This window comes from Teleopsis dalmanni, chromosome 2 (genome assembly GCF_002237135.1).
Source record: "Teleopsis dalmanni isolate 2A chromosome 2, ASM223713v2, whole genome shotgun sequence".
In the NCBI taxonomy this organism is placed as follows: Eukaryota; Metazoa; Arthropoda; class Insecta; order Diptera; family Diopsidae; genus Teleopsis; species Teleopsis dalmanni.
Window position 1 is genome coordinate 79,723,350 of NC_051847.1, and position 26,461 is coordinate 79,749,810.

Consider the following 26,461-nt stretch of genomic DNA (forward strand, 5'->3'; position numbering starts at 1 on the left):
TCCAAGACAGTTGGATTCTATTAAAAGTCATACTTCCAAAAAAATTGCCCATATCTCCGGTTTACTTAGGATTCATTTTGCTATTAACCAAATAGTTGTATCCTTTAAGAATCAATCTCACACTTATGGAAGAAAAGCATTTATAGGCACAATCTACATGATATTACATCTACTCATCGATATTCTGTATTGCTTTTAAGAGATAGCTATCACAAGCTAATTTGTATAATCAGTTTAAATATTATATAAGTTCCCGTTAAGAAAATATAATGCTTGAAATACCATTCCAAATTATAGTAGATATAGTACACAAGAAGCTATTTGATGTAAGTATAACTAAATTTCTGAAGATATATAGCATAACTAAATGTAGTAACATTTATTTTTTTTATGTATCCGGTTGACAATGAAAGGATTCCTAATCAAAGAAATCTTAAAGACGTGAAGACATACCTGAAAACGTATCGATCGAAGATCGCTAAAGATATTTTTGGATAAAGGAGTATATGTCTTTAATTACATTTTATGTACGTATCTTGAAATCTAGATGTTGTCATGTCCTCCACAGGGTTGGTGCTCATGTATAAATGGGGTGGCGTAGTAGTATTGCTCTTTGTTGTATTATTTTTAGTCTCAGTGAACTATATCCATAGTATACTTTGTTTGTGTAAATGTTTAGTGAAGCAGACGCTGTCTTGAAATAGCTTTGAAGATGTCAATAATTTGAAAAACTGGGTATTAAATCAGTTTATTATTTATTTATGGAAATTTTCCTGAACACATGAAACTCTTTTGAAAAAAAAATTGTTATTAATCCTTTGGAGCTTCAGTATTTAAACTTTTACCGGTCATTGTCAAAGAAAGGCGGATAGCAAATTTGAGCTCAGTAGCCTTAAATGAACTAAAAAGAACTCGAGAAATAGAATTAAGTGTGACATGTTATTTATCTGCACATTTATTTATCTGCTTGCCTCTCTGAGGGTCAGGAGGTCGAACTTTTGCTGTTGTTGTATTTACTACTAACTGCTAAAAGATTGGAAATATTTGTGAGTTTATTGATAACCATTAAAATAATGGTAAGTAATTATTTTATAATTCATTTAATTTCAAACTAAAGCTTTAATAAGAAGTGCATAAAAATCATTTCCGCTCTTCAAAATCTAGCCATATGCCACCGTTTAGATATGCCATGAAATATATTTCATCCAAATAATTATCTTTGCGTGTCTTCGGATTAAGCTTTATATTGAAATTACGTACAATTTCAACAATTGCAGCTTTCATTTGAGTGAGTGCAAAACGCATGCCTACATAATTTGTAAATAAATATATAAGTAATATCATAAATTAAAATAAAATAGTTATAGTTACCGGGGCATACTCTGGGACCATCTCCAAATCCGAGATAAACACCCATTTCACGATATTTCTTTACACCACCATTTTCCTCTAAAAATCGTTCTGGTTTAATTTCTTCTGGATCCTCATAGTATTCAGCATCATGATGTATAGCGTGTATAGGCACTAGAATGACTTCACCTGGATGAACCTTGACGGTGTTGCCATTTTTATTGACGAATTCATATGTTTCTGTGCACAGTTTACGTGCAACTAATTGTGGTGGGAATAAGCGTAAAGCCTCTATGGATAAAAAATATTAACAAATTAAATAAAATTTCGAATACTTCTTTAGTACGATAACTTCATAATTACGAACCATGTACGCAGGCATCCAGATAAGGTAATTCACTTAATTTTTCAAAACTGAGTTCTTCATTACCGATCTCAGTCCGTAGCTTCTCTTGAGTTCTTGGTTCACGTGCAAGCTTAAATAATTAAAGCAATTCAATTAATTTTTTAAATATGAAATATTATATATGAAAATACCAAAAGTAAAGTATGTGCCAACACTGCAGAGGTGGTCTCGAATCCATCAGTCAAAAACGTCATCGTGTGAGATATAAGTTCTATGTTCGTTAAATTTTTCTTCTCTTGCAATTGAAGCACATAGTTCAGATAATCCAAGCGTGTAGTATCTCTAGCTTTGCGTTTAATGTCGATGGAGGTACTCATTAAATCGAAGAAGAAGTTTTCAACATCCTTGGTGAAAAATCTTGCTGTGTAGATTTTACGTATTTGCGGTATTAGATTCGCAATTACAGTATACAAAATAAAAAAGGTGGATTGTTTAAAGACTTTCAATGTCATATCGAAAATCGGAGTAGGATTGTTTGAGAAGCTGTTGGCTTTTATTCCAAGTACACAGTCCGAAACGACCTCAGTAGTATAGCGTAAACATAACTGTATGATAATAGATTTTTAAATTGAATTTAAATAATTTTAAATAATCACTCTGCGTCATACCTGTTTGGTTTCCAATCCATCTCTTGATGCCATTTTTATTTGATTTCTGATATAATCTGACAACGTGTTGCAAACTTTTAATGTAACTGGGTAAACAGCACTCACCTATTTTGCAGTTATTTAAATGATAATCGCATAAATTAAAGAAATAATAAAAAATTAAATTAGTTTTATTGAAAAGCCAAAGTGCTCGCTGCTCTCTATACATGAGAGCATGAGTACAATATTTGTTTGATAACCTTTTCTGTATCATATAAAGGAATTTTAATTCTGGGTCATTTTTAATTATCAATTAAATAAAGAAATAGGCAATTAATTATTGTAAGTATTAAATTTGAAACTTAAATATATTTGAATTTTATTCTAGTTTTTTTACTTACACGATTCGCTGTCAGACCCGGTGTTATTTCAGCACGTCTTTCCTTCCATTCCTCGCCAGTGAGGAAGAAAATATTATTGGCGAGTATAACATCGTTATTTTTATCCACCTTACAATAAAAATAAAGCAAATATATAAATATGCTAATATAATTAATTAATTACAAAATTAACTTACAAAATTAGCAAACTCATTGTCGTGAAAATTTCTGAAATCGTTGACGAATATCTTATGTGCGTATTCGGGGTTCACTATTAGTAACTGAGGTGTGCGAGCATTGTATACTCCAACAAAATTCTCATCTTGTTTGTATTTTCTATTATTGATAAAATTAGTATTGAAAATAATTAAACAATTATTTAATATAACATTATTACGAACGTACTGATATAAATCATTCACATCGTATACAACATGACGTTTCTGCGTAAATTGACTGGGAAAACTACCTACAAATGGGTATGACTTTCCCTCTTTGACACCCAATTTTTTCCAATAACCAAAGTTCCATACTAGAAACTTATAAAATAAACCAGCGACCAGTGCTAGAAGCACAAAAGTAGTAAAAAACGGACACATTTCTATATATGACTTGCGTCCTCCTTTCTTTGTCCGATACTAAACTCAACTAAACACAAAAGTTTCGAATTCGAGAGCACTTTTGCTACTTGTAGGCTCTATCTAGACTAATTGAAATCAATGCAACATAAACATTTCCATTCGCTTTATTATTTATTAATTGAGCAGCCGAAGTCCCGCACTGTCTAAAACCATAGAGCAGACATTTAAATAAATTGTGCTTTGATCATTTATTATTGTTTTTTTTTGCCGGTTCTTAAGTGGCATATGGGTGCTCAAGGTTAGATAACAAAATATTTATAATTAAAAAAGAAAAATTTAAAAAAATATTTTCGATCACTCTTATCGACAAACCCCTCTTCTAAACTTATCATTTTGCAGTACATCACTGAAGTACTCAGTACACAGTGCGTCTCTTAACTCGAATATCAGTATAATTTTCAGTTTGTCGTAGTTATTTTTCAGTTTTGATTGCTCTATTACACCCTACACACTTTTGTGAAAATAGTATATTAAATTTTATTTGGAGCGAAAAGAAAGAGTTCTAGAATATCGTACTAAGTACACATTGTTTATGTTCAAAAAGTAACCGTAATTTGCACATTGAATAACAACTACTTGAGATGTACCTATGCAAAACTTTTCCATACTGATAGCTCTATTAACTGTTTATACGCAAATTCTTAAAGTAATCCGTTTTGTAAGTTAGTTTGCCGGAAACTTGAAAATAATCTAGATCTTTCTGCGCAAATCTCACAAATCTGCGTTTTGTGATTTTTATGATGTCATATCTGGTGGACCAAACTCTCTACAATCATGTGATTAAATGCTATGTGAATAGTATCTTATAATCCAGACATGTATGACTTTTATCGATTTCCTAAACCTAAACACTTTCCACGCCTCTTAAATCATTACAGTTAATGATTACGAAAAAGCGATTGAAAGAAAGATTAAGAATCAGAGATTGACAGCAATATTGAAACGTGATCAAAAGAAAATATCTTGAAGATTGGATTACACAAAATAATATACTCACCTCTTATGGAAACCAGAACTAATATTCAAGAATTAACTAAGTCAGAAGCGGGAGGGAATAACTTAACATTCTGAACTGGTCTTAAATTGACAAAACTTCATGTTTATCATCATTGATAATCAACATCATGATTATTATTGATTGAAAACAAAAATGCGATTTGTCTACTTCATTTTGTGCCAATATCCTTGTGCTTATTAATTTATCTTACTAAGACCTTTCATTTCTCTAACGAAACAATCAATAAGACGTGTTTTTGGTAATCATCTGTGTGTTGAATAAGCTCGATCATCTTATACTGATATCTACGTATTATCAGTTTCTCTTACTAAGTGCTTCCATGTCTTCATCAAAACAATCAATAAGACTTGGTTATCATTGTTATCATCTGTGAGTTGAATGCACATCATGTTGCACAGATATCTTCATCTTACCAGTTTCTCTTACTAAGCGGTTTCATGTCTTCACCGAAGTAATCAAAAAGACGTCAAGTTTTGATCAACTTTTGTGTCTGGAATGTGCAAAGCTTTGCACAAAAATATTTTCCTAAGATCATATACAAAACCGTAAAATCCTTTTCCTAACATTTTTTCTCTCATTTTTCTCAGAATGCGGAATAGATTTTGACATCCTCTACAATATTGTAGCAATCCATTCTGTTTGTGGCTTTGTAGTTTCTGTAGGTAGGAGAAACAGCAAGAGATATATCTATACAATAAGATTTTTTTTCATCTGATATGATATGTCTGATAAACGCTAGGTCGTACTTAAAAATATTTTTCTGGGTCCGTACAAAAATCTATAAATTTGTTTTTTTTAAGAATCGTAATATTTTTATTTGATAATTCTTATGAAACCTTTCTTGTAGGTTTTTATTTTACTAAACATTAACTCATCATTAAACTCGTGTTATATTGAGTTTTAAAAAAAGAAAATATGTAGTCATACTAATATCATGTTTCCACTGCAGCTAAAACTACTTATGTTTATAAAATTCAGATTTAGTCGTTTCCATTGACATAAGCTAATTTATGCATGTGAAATAGCTCGTTTATTTATATTTTTCATATAAAATATATAACAAATATTTAAAATTTTAGTAATTGTTCTTATTAAAATTTATTTTTAATGGTTGCTATTGAAATTATTTGCTTTGAATCAGTTATTTATAATAAGTTCATTTGGATAAAAGCTCTGTATTGTAAATTATCCTCATTAGCAAACTTTATGAGTAAAACTGTCTAAATAAGATAGTGGAAACATGGTATAAATCAATTTAATAAAATTATTAATTAATTAATTTAAAATAAATTATTTAGAATGAAATGTATGAGAATTTAAAAATTTTAGTTATTAAGGTATGTTAGATAACTTAGAAGATGATTATTTTCACAATTTAAAATTTCATTTATTTTATTTGATTAATTTATACAAAACATTTTCTATTAATTATACTTTTTTCTATACTTATTAACTTAAAATGTATGATTATAAGTTATATACTTTTTTCGATATCCAGTTTAAACGGCATTGTTTTAACGGTCCATCTGCGGTGTACAGATCGCACCAGTTTTACTCTTTCACACCCATTCTTTCTTAGTACTACACACTTTCTCCATGCTTTCTATACGTAAAATCAAACATTCTGAACACTGACCGCAAATTTTAACCAGTCAATATTTTGTATTTTTAAGTTTGCAAAAAAAATCACCAATATCCTTAAATTTAAACATCACAATTTAAATCTCTTGTATATAGATATACCACTACTTGCATCAGCCCTCTCTTTTAGTACCACACACTTTCTCTATGCTATCAGACACCTAATTATTTTCTATATTCGAACCAAACATCTTCAGATGAAAAATTGTCATATCTGAAATTTATAGAACGTTTACGTATGAATATGACTCATTTTTGACATTGAAAATGCTTTTCTTAATTGACTTATTTATCTAAATGGTTGGTTCATATTTTAGTTTAAGCAAATATGTTCAAGAATTACCATAAAAGTACTTCTGCTATCAACATGTCTGTAATAATGAGGAATACTTTCCTTCAACTTTCAAACATCCTTTTCTACAAGCCGAACTAAGGGGACATCTCTAGAATTTAAAAACAGCAGCCTGGGATAATTCTATCTTTCACAAAACTTTATGAAGATAAGTGAATAAAAAAACAGGATTTTCTACAGCACGCATTGTATATGTTTGGTTGATCGGTTCTGGACTTCTTTTTAGAGTTCAAATTTTTTTTTTAAGCTTAAAAATGTATCAAGAAGTTAGTTTTAAAACTCCAGCTTTACTAAACATTTGAGTAGTCTAGTAACAATAATATATGTCCATATGGCTATTGTAAAGTTTATCAATAACTGTGTCCGTGCTATATTTACTTCGGAGATAACACAATAGATCTTTCAGGTGGGAATGTTTCATTGTCTCTTTAGATAATAATAAATATTACCTTATCTTACAATATTTATATATGATATTAATTTATAATATATGTAATTAAAATATATTGATATATAATATGTATTTATATATGATATATTTTACCATATAAAATTATTTAAATTGGTAATCGGTTTACTTTGCGCTCTATTATTGTCTCTTCTTATAATTATTATTTTATAATATAATATCTATAATACAAATGATGAACGAATACAAATGATGTCAGTCTGGAGATCAGACGAAGAATCATCATTGCTAATAGGTGCTACTATGGGCTCAGTAGGCAATTGGGATGTAGAGCTCTCTCTCGACAAACTAAACTTATGCTCTATAGGTCGCTCATCCGCCCTGTGCTTCTGTATGGCGCAGAAGCATGGACGTTATCACAGAATGATGAAGCAGCACTGGGAGTGTTCGAGAGAAAAGTTATTCGTAAGATCTTTGGTCCTCTACGAGTTGGCGACGACTACCGCATTAGAATGAACCACGAGCTGTACGAGCTTTATCACGACATTGACGTAATTCAGCGCATCAACATCCAGCGGCTTCGCTGGCTTGGTCATGTCGTGAGAATGGATGAAGACGCTCCGGCGAAAAAGGTGTTTGAAGCAGTAGTTGGCGGAAGAAGACGTAGAGGTAGACCGTGTCTCCGGTGGAATGATCAAGTTGAGGGAGCACTAACTGGACTTGATATACGAGACTGGAGAAGGCGCGCACGCAGCAGAGGCGCCTGAGGAGACATGCTGCGTCAGGCCGAAACTCGGTAACGGGTTGTTATGGCCACATAAGTAAGTAAGTAAGTATAATATCTATAATTATTTATTGTCCCCTCTAATACTGATAATTATTACTTTACAATATAAATGTTCAGACTCAAAAAACGAAAAAGCTCACTGAGAAAAAAAAAACAGCAGAACGCTCTGTGTTAATTGAGAAAGGTCCCAACGCATTGCGTGTAGTATCTAATGTAACCATAAGGGACGCAGAATTTAGACGATAATTAGTCTTTCTCTGATATTAAAAAATTTATATTAAGATCTTACAAAAATAGTGTGGTGTTAAAGACATACTTTGAACCTAGTAGAATTCAATAAATTAATTATTTTCATATTTAATGTGTATTTATTTCAATTTATTTATTTATTGTAACATTACGTAGTACATGCTTCATTCATAAATTCATAAATGGCACTATTCTATTAATATAAATCTTTTCCTTGAGGTAACTATGATAACAATATGTTAAATGCTTTATTATTACATTCGATACTATCAAAAATATGCTGTGACATTTCTCAATTACCATAAAGCGTCCAGGAAGTTTCCACAAATGCAATAACAAGATTCGTGACATAACACCAGTTTCGCGTTGTGATTATTTTTAAAGAGCCACATCGCGTTCTGTACGTTTGTATGGTTCCGGTTTTTTAGAACCGATTAGGTTTCTTCAACAGTATAATACATTACTTCTAATAATAATAATAATGATTACTTTAATCATATAATTATATCATATAGTTATTATATATAATATAAGGTTATAAAATATAATATATTATATAATATAATATGGTAGAGAGGTTTCGAAAAGTAATGAACTACAATATCTTTTTATATTAATTTAAGTACTAACGACTAATACTAAATACTAAGGACTGCAAGTACTAAGGGTTGAACTCGTACTCTGCCAAATTTGAAGCTCACAGTCAGTGTTCATTAGCCAACTGACCCAAAGCCGTACTTGACTTGTATTTTCACTCTTTAGAGTTTTGTTAATTTGATGTAAAAGTTCATTAACAAATTCACTTACTGTGTTATATTAGAACGAAGTTATAAGCCAGTTGTAGAATAATTGAATTAATTAAATCTATTTATTTCTAATTGTTAAAGTTCAAAACTATTCTTAACTTATTCTTATATTATTCTTATATATAATATGGTTAAGAATAGTTTACTGAAGAATGTATGACTACCTTATGCTCAAAAAGTATCCGGATTTTGTTGTTTGTTAACTACTCCTTAAGTAATAGACCTTTTTCAAAATCTTATGTTGGTACACCCTTTCTGGACATATGATACAAATTTAAGCGCCATCTGTCAATTAGTTTGTTTACAGCAGCTGTTAATGTGAGACTACCTCAAGTGCCTTAAATTCTTGTTGTACGCGATTTTTTTGATCAAACACGGCAGCACTGTCATCGCTCGCTAGATCTGGATCCGTGCGACTTTTTCCTGTTCCCGAAACTCAAATTGCCCCTTCGTGGTAAGCGTTTTGAGACGATTGAATCGGTAAAAGAGAATTCGCTGAAGGAACTAAAAGGCATACCTTCAAGGGCCTACGAAAAGTGTGTGGAAGATTGGGTTAAGCGTTGGCTTAACGATATGTGTATCGCTTCAGAAAGAGCATATTTTGAAGGAGAGAAAATAAATTTGGAATAAAATTTAAATTTGTGTGTTTTATTTACAAAATCCGGGTACTTTTTGAGCTGGATGTATATTCATTAAAATTAAGATGGTTTATAGAAGACAATTCAGAATGATTTGAAAATTTATACAAAAATAACTTCGTAATTCATTTGGTGGTTATTTTTGCGATTTGTCATGGAAACTAAAAATTCTATTACTTCAAAAATTTTAACTATGAAAGGACTAATTATTAAGTTTCATTTTTGCAAATCTTAATATTCTTAAAGTACTATTAAGTTAGAAATTATATCGATATGTGAACATAATATTTTAAGAATATAAGGTATAACACATATTGTTGGGACTATTATTTAATTTATTTAGAAATGTATACATTAAGTAGAAACTTTGATGGACATAATTTATCATCAAGTATTTATATGAATAAAATGAAATTAATTATATAAATATATTATAAATATAAATATTTTTTTTTTCACAGAATGACATATACAATACATTTTGAACTGTTTTTTAAATTAAATTAAATAACAACCACGAATCGTTTAACATAACTTAATATCTGGTATTTGTAGAATATATTCTTACACATAGAGATGGGTATTAATTAACAGTAGTAAAATTTTACTTATTAATATTATTTTTGTTTTAATTATAAACATAATTTCTGTACTAGTTTTTACCATACATAAAATATGCGATAAATTTTCATATTATATACAATGGATTGCATTAATATGATAAGAATTAAATTAATGATTTATAGATATAGAATGACTTATAGATATTTTCAACAAATATTTCATTTTAATTATAATCTTATAATGTAATTGATTAGTTTCTTAAGCTGTCCATACAGTTTTATAATACAGTTTTTATCAGTCATTTGCCAAAAGATTTTCGCAATTATTGATTTAAGTAAAAGACAATTTTAAATAATAAAAAAGTCTTACTATAACAATTTGTGTATATAAGAATTAATTTCTTGATCAGTTAATCTTTTGACTTTTACACTCAAGTTCTTTACTTGTTCCTTTCTTGAACGCCCCTGCAAAATATAGATATATCTATCAAGTAAATTGGTATATTTTGATTTTATTTTTTTATTTAAATAAAGATAAGAAGAAGGTATGGTATTATGGACTTTTTTAACTTTTTCTACTTTGAAAAAAATAGCGATGAGGAGTGCCTTCGATTTTATCTCTTGAAATTATTGATCAATATATGAACCGTTCAGTGCGCAAACCGACTAACTCCACTTTTCTAATTTATCTTAAAATTAAGAATCAAAGCATTTAAATCGAATAAAGATTTATAATTTTAATCGATAGAAGGCAAACACATTATTTCATCGCATTTCTTTTCGTTTTACTTAATTAAATTAGTCGATTTGTTCAGTGAACTGCTCATATATTAATCAAAACTTTTTAAGTCTTTTACATAGAAAATAAAGTTATTATGCATTTTAATTTTATAATTTCGGTAGCAATGCATTTGTTAAGAGTATTAAATATATATTGATATTATATTTTAACCCACATCAAATTTAAATTTATTTCAAAACAAAAAACAACAATTTAAAAATAATGTACCTAAAATAATAATTTAAATAATAATGTAAATAATGTACCTAATAAAAAATATACATGCAATTTATTAAATTTACTTAAATCTATTAAAATTATATATATATAAAAATATTTAAGTTACTAAATATTATAATTACTGCGACTTGTATAATAGCAGTACAAAAAGTTTTGAAAGTCTGTGGTTAGTAACGAATTATGAAATGAGGTAAAAACTACGTTCCAGAAGCTGTACTGCCGACATTCGAAGCGGTTCGCTCATTGAGGTTTTAATTTTTATAAGGACAGCAGAAGAAGACAGGTTATTGCAATACAGAATATACAGAATATCGACGTATCTTTCAAATTTGAAATTGAGTTTTTCTTCAATAATATTTATTTTATATATAATTATAATAATAATATATAATATTATTGTATCATAAAAGTATAAAACAATAAAAGTATTCGCTAACAATACACTTGATTGCTTTTTAAGAATTAAACTTGCTGAATTAATGTTTTCTTGCGGCCACACTAGATGAATTGAACACATGTTGAAAACTTGTTTGAACTTTTCATGGCTATGAATGGTATTAATGAAGTATACGTTTAAATAAAAGAATGAAGAAATAATACAAGCATGTATTTGTAATCCCCTTTTCAACAGCCTTAAAAATGGCAGATGATTCTATTTTGAAAAATTGACTAACTGTCATTAATAAGAAGTAGCTCCGGTATGGGGAACAGACTCAACTCAACAGAATGTATATGATACATACATTGAAGATAATTTAGAATAATCAAAGTATCAATAAGTTTTAAAACATATTTATTTGTCGAATCTGTTCTCACTATCGTTGATGTTGTATTAGGTGGACGTCCTTATAATTCACATATATAAAATATAAAAATTAATTTTAAAAAAAGTGTTCTTAAAGAACAAAGTTTAGAAGTGAAGGGCAGCTAGCCAAATAAAAGTATTCAGTGAAGGTAAAGGGCTCAAATAGATTGTAACATAATAATGAGGCGAAATGAGCGAAACACTATCGGTAACTCTATTACACACATTAGAACATATTGGAAAAGCAAAGGAATGAACACTAACAAATGTAGATAAACAATGCCTTATACTTTATGAAACAAAAATCTTACGAAAAATATTTGATAGTAATTAAAGATAATGATGGAAACTTCTATTAACATGACAATAACTTATTACTTATTACAGCCGAATCATACTTTACAGGTTATTTCGGATCATAATGAGGTAAATACAAGAAAAAGTCTTGTAATAATGCAGTGTATTGATCGCGTCATCACTGATTTAAAAAAAAAAGTTGTCATAAGATTAAGCATAGAGCGCAGTGCGTAAACAGATAGAAAAATATAGTTCCCAGGGTTAAAGATGATCCAGAACTGTAACACTTATTAATGATGATGATTATAATAAAATAAAAAAAAACTGACTATAACAGTTATAATGGTTTAAAAACTTTTAAAATGATAATCAATCGACTTTATAATCTTGTTATAATATAGATGGTAGAAACTAATAGATGATAGTTAAATAAGATATTAATTGGAGTTAGGAGATGAAAACAACACTTAAGTTACTTACTGAAATGTAGATTAAATAACAGTTTGAAAGAAAAATAACTATAATTATATATAATATTCATTATAATTATAATGATAAATTAAGTATAATTAAGAAGTATATTGCCATACTAAAAGATTAAAAATAAGAAATAATATAATGACATTAAAGACACCGATATGTATTCTCAAAAAATTTAAAGGATCAAATATTTTTTAATAATATATAAATGTCTCAAATATTGTAAAGAACTAGAAATCTTTTGTCTTGTCATTGACTAAAGAACCAAACTGTATTCTAGGATTTATCAAAAGCAATAATCTATGCTTTTATATCATTACAGATATCATTGATAAGTAAGTAAACTGAAAAGTTCTAATTTCTGTGGTAGTTATTACTTTTTTTATTTAATAGAACTTAACGAGTTCATTACTAATATTTATGTCATTGCTGCTTAATAGAATCTAACAGTTGCATATACAACTTAGTAATTATCTCTCCAATGCCAAATTGTAAATCTAGGGATTATATTTTAATAATAATAGTTTGGTAGGTTTCTGAGGACAAACTATTACACAAATATCAAACTATTATTAGGTGGCAATGATATCTTAATATGCTATTAGAACTGTCTCTATAATAGCAAATAAAAAATGTAAAAATCAGACTCGTGAATGGATACCCCTTTGAAGGTTTAACAAAACAAAAGTTCATAAAAGAAGAATTCAGGGGTCCATTGTTGAAGTATAAGGATTTGTAAAGGCAGTAAGTCGGCTTGAAAAAATAGTAAAATATTCTTAAATATTTGTGTTTTGCTATATGAAAGAATGGAAAAAAATAAGCTATAAATAATAGATTTGAAAAATAATTTGTTACTATAGTTGTAAAATGTAACTTATTTATATAAGGCTATACACAAATGTTTGTTTAATACTTTTCTGCTTATAGTCTAAAAATGAACCGTAAAACAAATTTTAATAAACAAAAATTCATAACACAACAAAAAATATAAACTTCGAAACTTATTTTTTATTTCTTTGGTTATTACAATATATCGTAATATAAAATTATTATTTCATAATTATTTAATTTAAATATTTATCTTTAGCAAATTCATTAAGTTTATGAACTTTAATAAGAAATTCCAGAGAAACACTACTTATCGTAATATCGAAATGCTTTCTTAGGAAAGAGTATAATTTAGATAATTATAATTTTCTTATAATTAGATTTGATGTGAGTTAAGCTTAATAAATATTTTTTTTTATTATTTAAAAATTGTATTGTTTTTTAATTTTTATATGTAAATGTATTCTTATGCTTTAATTGATATAAACATTTTTATTTACTTAAACAAATTTGTTCGTGGTCATAAATATACGTTTAAAACAGAGATCTTTGGTATAGCGAAAGAAGTTTACTTAGGCTAAATAGCCTGTAATTATTTGTAATAAATTTTAAAACAAAAGCAAAACTATTCTGTGCTAAACACTACATAGTCCCTTTTTAACGGGAGATACAATGTTAAATGAAATTTTGGGATTTCACTCATCATCGCTCAATATAATAGTTTTTGTATGAAAACGCATACGATTTGTGTTTTTAATAATGCCATTTGTTAATAAATTTCTACCAACAGTTTCACTAGGCAACTGGTTCCATAACCTTTCAATTTGATCATTAAAAATTGCATTATAATCTACTGTATTTACCGGGTTATATGACAGTTTTCGTACGCGTACAATTGCTTCCTTTGAAAATTCAGCAAGACTGACATTTGTGTTATTTTGCAGATTAACTTTTTGGAAAGCCTTTCTTTTTCTGCTTTGCTTATAATCACCTGAAGATTCGGAACTACGATGGAATATAAAAATAATAATTTACTTTTTATGAAATTTATTTAATATACCTTTTATATTCATAAACATTTAGTGTTGGTGGTGGGGCTCGACATATATTGCCGGGATCTTCAGGATGGTAACCATAATCAACACCGTTTAACCAGTTTTCGTATCGTTCTGCTTGAAAACGTCTAACAAAAGTCTCCATTGAAATTTTGACAGTATCTCGATTACAATGGCAAATTCTTGCACGTTTACCATATTCAATCCAGCGCGGCGAAGCGAAATTAGTGGACTCTGCACCATTGTAACCATGATTGAAACCCGCATGATATCCAAATGGGAACGTAATCATTATTTCTCCTGCCATTTGTGTAATTTTGTTGACTGGTATATTGTAATGAGACAAAACTTTTGGACTAATCATTGTCATCTTATGACGTAAATGTGCATTACAATCATCGTAATGCTCTTTAAACATTTGAGCGGCTACTTTTTCAAAACGTTTACCATATGCCGGTGGAATGGCATACCATGTTTTTGGTTCACCAAAATGTAAATAATTTATTGAATATAAATCCATATCTTCAGTATGCCAAGCAAAAGAGCTCTTCCACATACCAAAATATAAATAAGCCGTATTAACACCTTCGATTTCGATACCATAATCGGTATTGACAAAATCTAATATTGTTCCTAAACGGCTAATATTCCATACGTCAAGATCGCTATCACTTAATGACCCCTTCACATCAGCGGCATAGAGTGGAGAAACATAAGCTATGTTTTTCCAATATTTACGCTCTAATTCGTCATGATCAAAATGAACCGGTGTTCTGTATTTCTGTGATTCTGCTTCTGCTTTAAAGTCCTTTAGGGTCATCGATCGCTTTTGCATATTTATGACTTGATACTGTCCTTGTTTACCTATTTCAATAAAAATAAATTATTATACATACAATTATTAATACATTAAAAACACAAATAAAATGCAAATTTGATTTATGTTACTGTATTTTTGTAAATACATCGTATTTTTAATTCTTGTACATTACAATAATCACATATGTTTTTCGTCTTTTTAAATTCACTTCAAATGAGTATTTTAATTAATTAATCAAGTATTTTACATTTGTTATCAATTTAATACAAAATCTAACATATTTCAAAAAATATTAAACATTATAAAAAACGAATATTATAGGAGCCTAACGCGCTATTCATTGGTAAATATAAACTCTAGATTTACTCTCGATCCATAAGTTTGTATCTATAATACATATTTTAACAGGCTGTATTTACTGTTTCCCACACGTGTAACATTGTGTCAGTTATATACAATAATAATAATAAAAACATTTTAAAAAGATTTCTATTTTTACCAGATTATTTATTAATCTTAAACTTATTATTAATTATTATTTTCATTTAAATTCAAGACAAGATTTTTAAACAAATATATTTTTTGGCCATAAAAATTTTCCTTTTCAAATCACCAAGAAAAGGACATGTAAATTACTTAGAATTGGTAATCAATAGCAATAATGCAGTAAATCTATAATAATACAGCATTTACATTGGTCGTAAATGATTCATATCAAATCAGTTATTTGAAAGAGTTTACTTTAATTGTTATTTATTTGTTCTCATTTCAAACAGCTGATTTGTCATCGTGCCTGTTGACTTAATTTTAGTCCTGTGCCAAAATTTTACCTTTTTCGACGAAGGTAAAATGTACCTTCAAATATATAAAATTTATTTTTAGCTACGATTAAGTACTTTCTGAAAAGTAGAAGTTTCAAAAAGAGGTCCATCGTTTTCAACGAAATACAACCAATAAATATTTGTTTACCTTTTTTTTTTGTAAATATATCAAAAACGGAAGCCATTTACTTTTCATTTCTGATTTTTAACCCAAATCAGTCATTTGAGGTATAAACGTCATGTAAATCTCTACTTTCGTTTGCTCTATTAAAAATGCCATATATTACAATTTTGCACTTAAAATATATTCGATGTTTAAAGAGATATGTATACATTATATAATTTATTATATAAAAAGGAATGTAAGATACCTTATCTTAACATTATTGTTTTTTTTACGTAAAATATTTGATGAACTAAATGCAAATTAAATACAGTATATATTTCATAATGTTAAATTATAAATTTTATTTTCATATGTTGGCAACACTACTGCACAAAGTAAAAACACATTTTGTACCTAATAGTTAATGGTACCATCTGCGTTTAAATTTAATGTTATTAAAATTTAATGGCATATATTGACAAGAAAACGTTTATAAAAATTTATTAAATTTAATAAAACTATTATAAGTCAACATATGGTCTTTAAATATTATAACAATTAATATTCAGAAAAACAAGGCAACATAAAATTTGAGTTGTACACATTATTATTGACTGCGGCAGTTCATAAATTTTCTACAAGGTATTTAACGTCAAAATAGCTGAAACAAAACCTTTTCTTCACGTGTGGGATTGTATTGCGTTGTGAAATTTGTTAGTAAATAAAAATATTAAGTTAATTCTTTTATAATTTAAATAAAAATATATTTTTCAGTGATCTTAATATAACACAACCACAATGCCGCAAAATGAATATATGGAAAGGCACCGTAAACTCTACGGTCGCCGTCTTGATTATGAGGAACGCAAACGTAAGAAGGAAGCGCGTTTACCAAAGGAAAGAGCACGCAAAGCGCGCAAATTACGTGGTATTAAGGCTAAACTTTTCAATAAGGAGCGCCGGAATGAGAAAATACAAATGAAAAAGAAAATCCAAGCGCACGAAGAGAAGAAAGTCAAGAAGCAGGAGCAACAAGTGGAAGATGGAGCTATACCACATTATTTGTTGGACCGAGGTGCTCAGTCTAGCGCTAAAGTACTATCAAATATGATTAAACAGAAGCGTAAAGAGAAAGCTGGTAAATGGGACGTGCCAATCCCAAAAGTGCGTGCACAATCCGACGCAGAAGTTTTCAAAGTATTGAAAACTGGTAAAACAAAACGTAAAGCTTGGAAACGTATGGTTACAAAGGTGACGTTTGTTGGAGATAATTTCACACGTAAACCACCGAAATTTGAACGCTTCATACGTCCCATGGCGTTACGCATGAAAAAGGCACATGTTACACATCCAGAACTAAAAGCAACTTTTTACTTGCCCATTATTGGAGTAAAGAAGAATCCTAGTTCGCCAATGTTCACATCGTTAGGCGTAATAACAAAAGGTACCGTCATAGAAGTTAACATTTCTGAACTTGGTTTAGTTACACAGACTGGCAAGGTTGTTTGGGGCAAGTATGCGCAAGTAACAAATAATCCGGAGAACGACGGTGTTATTAATGCAATTTTACTTGTGTAAATCATATGGGATAGACTAAGACTTTTTTTGTGTTTATTTAACTCAGAATTTATAAATAAAATTCATTTTAATAATTAATTGTTTTAATCATCAAATATTTTTAATTATTTTGAGGCTAGTTGAGTCAGTGCACTTGAGCTCTTTTACTCTCTACTAACTGCGAGGTTTCTTCATAAACCTTCTGTAAGCCTCGACTGGTTTAAAAAAAATTTTTTTTTAATAGTATTTAACTACTGATCGATCAATTAGCCCGTTTATTATAAATTATAAAATATCTTTAAAGTTACCTGAAACTAATTGCAGTATCGGATTTGGTATTAACATATTAATATGATCAATGTCGTAACCAGATTTACGTGGTACCCATTCGCGAGGAGGCACAACTTTGGCGAGTCCTGCCAAATGAGCCCCCTTAGATTCTATGTAAGTGATGAATTTTGAAAAGTTTTTGAACTGCTCATAAGTAGGATAGAAAGTCATAATTCTCGGATTACTTTTCGAATTCTCAAATATGTCCTCCATTTCGTCCTTGCATTCACTTTAAATATTGCAAAACATTTATATAGAAACTAAATACTTTTTACTAAACGGCAGCGCTAAAACAAACTGTTTTTCTCGTCAAATGTCAAAACGCAGGGTGGCGTTGACACATGAAAAACAATTTTATGGCAAAACCAAACGAAACAAATACAAGTAAACATTCACTAAAATTAAATTTTAAATGGTTTTTCTTTTAATCAATTCATTTTATTAGGGCTTCGAACCGTAATTTATTCCGTTTCGGTTTTCGATCCGGTTCTAGAAAAAAAATATATATCGGTTCGGTTCCGGTCTTCGCTCCGGCAATAATATAGGTTTTTTCGGTTCGGAACAGAACCGATATTTTAATATTTTTTCATATCAATATTTTGCATGCATTTTTTTTTTGTATGCACTGGGGAATGGGGAATAATTAAAATACTAATGACGAAAATGCAAGTTAAGGCCATAGTATGTAGAGCGTCTCGGGCACGACAAAATTGGCTCTTTCGGGCTATGCCGTAAAAGCATGTTATGTAGACTGTCACATCAGTATTGCCAATTTCGTATTTTTAGTCCTTTTTGGTACTTTATGGTTGTGCCTAAATTTAAAAGGAAATGTAAATATGCTCACTTTCAATTTGCCACGAAAAATAACCAGCAAGAAAAAACTCATAATAATATTGTTATATTATCCTATAATAATTGTTAACTGTACTTAAAAAACTATACTCCTTTCCTTAAAATTCCTTAAAAATCAGAAAGTGTAATAATTGGATTATTAGCGATTTATAAAATAGGCTGTGTTGGTTACTGCCATTTTTTCTTCAAAATGCACTAAAATTGGAGTAATTTGCTCCTAAAATGCGAAATTTATTACTAAACAACACTACTTTGTGCTGAGGCACAAATATGCCGGAATTTGAACCGACATCTTGCTTTTTCTCTCAATCTCTATTTCATAATTTGCATTGAAAACAAAAACAATTTTACTCCTGCCGTGCCCAAAACATTCTACAACATAACATGACCCTTATTCATTCTTTTAGAAAGCATAGTTAATGTATTTATTTAATAACAAAATTTTCTAAAATAACCACTGAAATCCTTTAAAAACTTCCAGATATCAATTTAATATTGATTACACATCTTTTAAATGCATCCTTGATAAAAAACTGCATCCCAGCTCGATGAAAGTTTCCGAAGTAAAAATGATACTAAAACCAGGAAAAATAGCTAAAAACGTTACATCTTGAAAGTACTTGAGATACTATTCTTAAAATGTCTAATGCCGATAATTGAGTCAAAACGAATAATTCCGAATCACCAGTGTGGATTCAAAAGAAAACATTCAACGATTGAGTATATTCATAGAATTGTTGAAAAAGTACAGACCACTTTCGAGCGAAAAGAATACTGCTCAGCGGCATTTGTGGACATATCTCAAGCATTTGATCTTGTATGGCACCAAGGGCCATACATTTGATCAAAAAATGTTCTGCCACTAAACCAATTTACGTTCATAAAATCGTATCTATTGAAAAGACTCTTTTATGTCAACAACGAGAGGATATACCTGCCCCGAAATTAAACTTAATAATATAATAATTCCGCAATCAAACATTGCAAAATCCCTCGGCCTTCATTTTAATACACGTATGCCATGCAAAACACATATTTTTACTAAAAGAAAATCCTTTGGGATTTAATACCGAAAAATTTTTCGGTTACTAAATAAAAAATAAATAACAAAAATAAATAGTCTCTTACTGCAGTATGCTCTCTTGGAAGTTATAATTAAGAATTATTTTAGTGATGCTTACACTCCAGCTCTCTCATTGTGTTGTTTAAGCAGTCTCTACTGTGGTCTGTTGTCTTGGAAGTTATAATTAAGAATTATTTTAGTGATGCCTTCTGTACGTCTAAGTATAATGTGTTGAAGCAACTTATATTTTAAAAACATTATTTCCTTGGAAATTGTCGTTTGTCTAGTCTTGAACCATTACTCTGTGTTTGGTAAGGTTTTTGGTTAGAATACTTTGAAGATTTCCACATTTAAGTAAAGATTTTAGAGAATTAGCTTTTTTGTCTGTTTTGAATACTGCTTTGATTGCTACCGTTTTGATTAACAGTTCTTTAGTCTTTACTTGAATTTAAAATTTAATTTAATTTCAGAGTCTGAGAGAAGCTGTAAAATATTAAACACATATCATCTATATAAGCTATAATAATTAATATAATAATTAAAACTATGCAGCACAACTCAAATTGCTATAGAATACATATCTTAGCGCAGATTTAGGAAGTTAAAAAATAAACTCCCATCTAATAGGTTAAAAGCAAAATAAGAAAAAATTAATATAAATATATATCTCTCTTTTTTAGCAATGAACAATGAGATGAGAATGCAATATTAGAAAGTTTTTATTCATTAACGTTAAACATACTGGAAGTTTTATACTCTAAATAACATAGAAAGTTAGATAATTTATAGAAAAAGTTAACATTAAACTTTGTCTGAAATAATATTGAACAGATCACCCATGGAGAAACGCCCTCCACTAAATGTGATTAATCGTTGACGCGGGTTTGGGCAAGTGTATTTACCAAAAATCATGTGCAATTAGTGTAACTAAATTACTAGATTGATTAAAAATTATTAATATTATTTTTGATTATAAATTTTTTTTGCATAAGACAAAACTTGCTCTGTTAATTTATTTATCTGGTAAGTTTTGATGAAAACCTTGTTGTTAGTTGGGCCTCTGGAAATTATCATGGTTCCTGACTTCCCCCATTTAAACGTTAATGTAATATAATAATTACGTGAAGTATGGTGTTAACTTTTATTACAAGTTCTATTACTATTTATATAAAATAAGTAGTTCTTTCTAATAATTGTTTTTAATTCTCTAATAATTCTTCTCTTTTTATACAGCGTTCTCTAATATTGTGACACGTTGTTAGATAAAAGAGTTCCACCATACTTAGAAAATATAAATTATTTTACAAAATACAAACAATATTTAAGTTGAAAGATTTATTGAATATATCAATAGTTATATATAAAAAAAAATATATTCAAACAAAAAATGAGCGTATAAAATTAATTTATATACATACTATATGCATACATGTATATATAATATATGAAAGTTTATTTATATCATTATCATTATAAATGCCTCTTTGTTTTCCAGACACATTGTAGTATTAGATTATAAAGTAAAGTATTTAAGAAATATTTATGTATGAAAATGTAAAATCATTACAATATTTTTTTTATTTGAAGTGGAACACTTCAGTTCGTTAAAGTTTATTACTTAATAGATTCTTAAGGTAACACAAGTAGATTGTGAAGAAAAGTATATGTATATACTGCATAATATTATATTAAATATTAATCTATGTTAAGACTATTCAAAAATTGTATATGCAATAGAGATATAAAAAAAATAAATACCCCCACTTTATAAGTGTTGTGTAGAATTTAGGATAGATATATATGAAAAATCCTACTCAATGCCACTAAGTTTAGTTTATAAAAAAGGGATTTTCAACAACACCATAGTACAATTTTTTTTTTAAAACATCCTTTATTGGATATGAATAGTACTATCTTAACTTTGTGTTAACTTATTACTATTCTACTTATATTATTGTACTTAAAAGATATTAAATAAGACGTATACATGTTTATTGAAACAGTATTCAGCACCCATATAGCACAAATGGGTTTTTTTATTTTATATAATTCCGACTTTAACAAACGCTACTTCGTTTTATGAATTTATACCACCTCTCTAGTACTGCTACAGGTTTGCAATACACCCCTCCATCATCTTCTTTGTTGACTTATTTAAGATATTTCGTTGTGTTATTATTTTAATATTTGTTTTATAAGTTTTTTTTTTTCAATAAATTTAAAAACTATTCATTTTTATTAAAATTTTAATAACATTTTTAAGTTTATTTAACTTTTTTCTAAGGCCGGTAGGTTAGGTAGGCCGGTATATTGTAATTAATATTATTGTTATACAATATGTGTATTATTATTATTATTTTTACTATGATAATGATTATTTAAATTAAATTGTTTAGAAAGTCTATTATTCTATAGATTAAAAATGCATAAAAAACCTCCTATAACAACCGATCAAATGCTTGCAAAAAGGAATCATACCAAAAATGTTCTCTCTAACTAACGCTCCAAAGGAAATATATCCAAAATAATGAAAATATTTTTGTTACTCCGAGAATCTACCGTACAATTTTTTTTACTTTTTTAAAAAAAAACTTTTTATAACAAAAAATTATTACTTTCTAATTACTCGTCTGGGGTTTTCTCTTTATTAGACGAAGACTGAACCCGTAAACCAGTAGTTGTCTCATATTTTTATTAATATAGTTTTTTTAATAAAGGGTAATTTGCATTTAGAAGGATTTTTAAATAGCACACAGCTGTTTTGGGTATTAACAAATACTTATCACCAGTGCTCCTTGTGGAAATATTTCTTGAACTTATAATTCCGTATAGGATATAAGTGAAAGGCTTAGAATTTTACTACGATTATTAATAAGAAGTAATAACAATAAAAACCTTAACTCATTAAATGTATTTCAATTAAAAATTATATTCTAAACTACTATAAATGTAAATAATAATAATTACAGAAATATATTTATAAATTTTATGAATGGTTTTTGTATGGTTGCGGTAAGAAGTAAAGAGGAAGTTTTTACCGAGCTATCTCTAATTGCTTGGAGTTGAGGACAATTATTTTCAATGCGGATGATAGATAAATGAGTCTGCTTATTTAAAATAACAATGACTTAATTATATTTTTTTTTTAATTATATTATTAGTACTAAACAATTTTAATACATATATAGATATTATTCTATTTAAGAACTAATTTTGAAGCAGCAATAGTCTAGAATACATTTAAAAATAATTATATTATTATTACTAAAAAATTATGATATATAGATGATGGATTAATGTCATAATTTAAAGAATATATTTTGTAAAAAATATTATAAAAATAATTTATTATTAATTCTAAAAAATATATGTACATAATTGGCAATTTTTTAAAAACATAATAACGTATTTGAAGTATACGTATAAATATATATTTAACAACATATATTGGTAAATATTTAAGATAAAATTTTGTAATAAATACACAATTTATTATTTTTATAGTAGAGCATTTATAAAATAATCATATAATTGTATGCATATACATATAGTTAATATGATAACAGAGTTAACCGTATCTAGAAATATGTATTTTGCACCACTTATCAAAATTTCTTCTACTTTAAACAATAACCAATTACTGCACAAAAATAAAATTTTATTGGTGGTTGGTGCACTGTATATTTCTTCCTCAGTAAATAGTTTAAACAATATAAACACTTAATAAATAAATCACCAAAATAATAGCCGCTTATAATTATAAAATAATTGCGATTTCGGTAATATGAGTTAAATGTCTATTTTTATATATCGGTTTTCAGACTGAAATTATGTATGTAAAAATACTTTTATTTAAAGATTTTTATAAATATTTTATTAATTAATTTAATCTTTATTAGTACTTATTTTTTAAAGGGGATTTCAGATTAGTTTATACAATTTTATTATCATGGTTTTTTATATATTTTTAATCTGGCTATAGGTCCCTTCTTGTTAAATAATGAAAGGTTTAATGTATTTTTATTATACTCTATATTTCGACTCTTCTTGAGAGTCACTATCAGAATTACGATAAGCCATCCTCTTTGTTCTATCAGGTCGAAAAATAAATTTAATAAAAAAATTTTATACAATAATATTGTCTCCAAAATAATATCAACAATTTCTCACAATTTAAACATGTCAAAAAAAAAAAATAAAATTAAATTAAATTAAGTAAATTAATAATATGACTAATATTTTGTTAATTTATGTTTTTTTGTGAGACTTGAACCTACTAAAATCATCTCTTAAGAATGAATGGAGAAGATTTTTACAGCAATGTGGAAACTTCATTCCAGTAATCAAGGGAGAAAGATGAGAGCAAGAAGCTTAATACCTACTGTTCTAGATTAATCTAAGTCAGAAAGCATGAATAAGGCATGAATAAGGTAGACTTGAAATTCGTGAAGCTGTTCGACTTAGAGCGGAAATGTGAGGGTAAGACTTTGTGACTAGGGCTACGAAAGCCGCGGTTAAAGAGAGGGATGATGGAGAGATCAAAGCCACATTCATCGAGATAAAGGGAGAGATACTGAGAAGGTTTATGGCACAAGGCTTGCGTGACGCCCGCGAGGTTGGAGATGTCTAGCGCAAACTTTTGTAGCCGGGTGAGATGCCTTCGAGCGAGTGAGAAAAAAGTATTCGCCGATATGAGAAATTTTGGCTGAGCCATAAAGAACGGTGTTGGAAAACTGCTTGTCATCAGGCATGCGCTTGTAATTGATGCAATCGTGAAGGAGTTTGCTCTCGAAAAGACAAATTACTTCCTTTTGGGCGGAAGAGATTGCAGATTATTTTCATTTTAATAGCCATTCATCTATTAATCTTAGCTTAGCCTACAGTTATTTAGATGTTTCAGCTGGAGAGCTTGTGATGAATGAAGATAATAACTATAGTAGACATAGACGTATACAGAATTGTATCGCTAATAATTGTGATGGTAGTAAAAAAATATTTAAACGTATAGCAACAATTCATTTGTAATATTATAATCGACAAACTAAAATTTTTCAGTTTTTTAATTTTTTATATTTTTAATAAAAATTTTGATTTAATGACTTAAATAAATAATAAAACAATTACAACATAGGTTTCAGTTATGGATTTTTTTTATTAAAAATTTAGTTATATACTTTTTTTGTTTAAATGAGAACTCTAAATTTTGGACCTAAATCGACATAGCGTATAAATTTTTAATAATTCATATTTCAAAATTGTCACTTGAGATTCTATATATAATATTTACTAAAATAAAATGTTTTAAGTATATCTTGGTAAAAGTACGTTTAAAACTTTTTTAAGAAAGACTTTTTCAATATTTGATATATTTGAATATATATATTTATTACACAATTTTATAGATTTAAAATCATATATAAATAATCAAATCTCAGAATGGTTACAGCTCCTCGGGGAGGTATACAAATGTGAGGTCAATAGTTGCTTAGTCTGATGAAGTGATAAACAATAATCCAGTCAAGGCGTAAAGACGGGTTTTGAAAATACCTCGAGTTAAGAAAGAGTAAAAGTGATCAAGTGTACTGGCTCAAATAGTTTCAACATAAATAAAAAATATGAATTATATATAAACTTGATTCATAATCACTTAAGAACTCTGAACGCATATTATGATAATGAGTACTGGTAGATGAGTTATTTACGTTTAACGTAATGTTAATGATATTATTGGAAGGGTGACCAAGAAAACGATGAAATTTAGAAGAAATAAACATTAGAATTTGTAAAACAAAGCAAAAAACAGTGAAGAATAGAAGGATGTTGTTAAATAGGCTTAGGTCCTACATAGACTGTATAGTCACGAATAATGATGATGATATAGATCTTCAAATAAAAAATAATGTTCTTATTGTTTTGAAAAATTCAAATGTAGTGGAAATGCATTGTAATATTATTATCAATTAAACCTTATTATTAACTAAATGAGTAGTGTATGTATTAAACGGTTTTTACCGTTTTTTAATTAATCATTTGTTTATTTAAGTAGCAAGTGCAAATATTTTTCAAGAGTTGAAAAAATTTTCTCATGAAATTGCACAGATTTTTTGTTTTGCAAACAATTAAATATTTTTATGAATTTAAAAGAATTAAATTTAATATCAGCAGTGGTTTTAAAAGATTAAATATATTTATTAAGTTTGTTTAGATTGTAATTATGCATATATGCCACTTAATTAATTACTGTGAGATACTTTAAACTGTCGTTAATGTGTACATACAATGCTTGCTCATAAATCAAAAATTGTTTAATACAATAAATAAATTTCATTAAAAGTAAATGAAAACTTAACATTTATTGCTTAATTGTTGAATTATTATTTTACGATCTGGCGATTGACCAATAAAAAAATTTCAACAGATTATTAACAACAAATGCTAAAAATTTTGATAGATAAAGCATTGTGTTGATAGTGGTTTTAGTTCCAGGTATGAACGCCGATAAGCCCCAACTCTCGCCAGTCAAGCGAACGGTTTTCTGTGGAGCTTTTCGATTTTGTTTATAATTTATTTTATAAGAAAAGTTAACGAATCAGCTGAAA

The 26,461-nt window shown here is 28.2% G+C and overlaps 3 protein-coding genes across 4 annotated transcripts; 1 reads left to right on the plus strand and 2 right to left on the minus strand.

Annotated features, from left to right (window-relative positions):
- Window positions 1-939: 939 nt before the first annotated feature.
- LOC119684598 (probable cytochrome P450 28d1) lies at window positions 940-3,431 on the minus strand. The gene is made up of 8 exons (XM_038098670.1): window positions 3,129-3,431; window positions 2,921-3,059; window positions 2,745-2,852; window positions 2,365-2,469; window positions 1,888-2,301; window positions 1,718-1,826; window positions 1,372-1,641; window positions 940-1,307 (listed from the first exon to the last, which is right to left on the minus strand). The coding sequence occupies exons 1-8, from the start codon at window positions 3,320-3,322 to the stop codon at window positions 1,141-1,143; spliced, it is 1,506 nt and encodes a 501-aa protein (XP_037954598.1). The 5' UTR covers window positions 3,323-3,431; the 3' UTR covers window positions 940-1,140.
- Window positions 3,432-10,059: 6,628 nt separating this feature from the next.
- Window positions 10,060-18,249, minus strand: LOC119679193 (probable lysine-specific demethylase 4A). Of its 2 annotated transcripts, XM_038091403.1 has the most exons (4): window positions 17,926-18,249; window positions 14,319-15,177; window positions 14,122-14,263; window positions 10,060-10,292 (listed from the first exon to the last, which is right to left on the minus strand). In XM_038091403.1, the coding sequence occupies exons 1-4, from the start codon at window positions 18,158-18,160 to the stop codon at window positions 10,197-10,199; spliced, it is 1,332 nt and encodes a 443-aa protein (XP_037947331.1). In that variant the 5' UTR covers window positions 18,161-18,249; the 3' UTR covers window positions 10,060-10,196. The 2 variants fall into 2 exon arrangements, with proteins under 2 accessions (XP_037947331.1, XP_037947330.1); XM_038091402.1 differs by lacking the exon at window positions 10,060-10,292 and having other exon boundaries at window positions 13,780-14,263.
- Window positions 16,630-17,698, plus strand: LOC119679194 (ribosome biogenesis protein NSA2 homolog). The gene is made up of 2 exons (XM_038091404.1): window positions 16,630-16,773; window positions 16,835-17,698. The coding sequence occupies exon 2, from the start codon at window positions 16,859-16,861 to the stop codon at window positions 17,636-17,638; it is 780 nt and encodes a 259-aa protein (XP_037947332.1). The 5' UTR covers window positions 16,630-16,773; window positions 16,835-16,858; the 3' UTR covers window positions 17,639-17,698.
- Window positions 18,250-26,461: the final 8,212 nt, after the last annotated feature.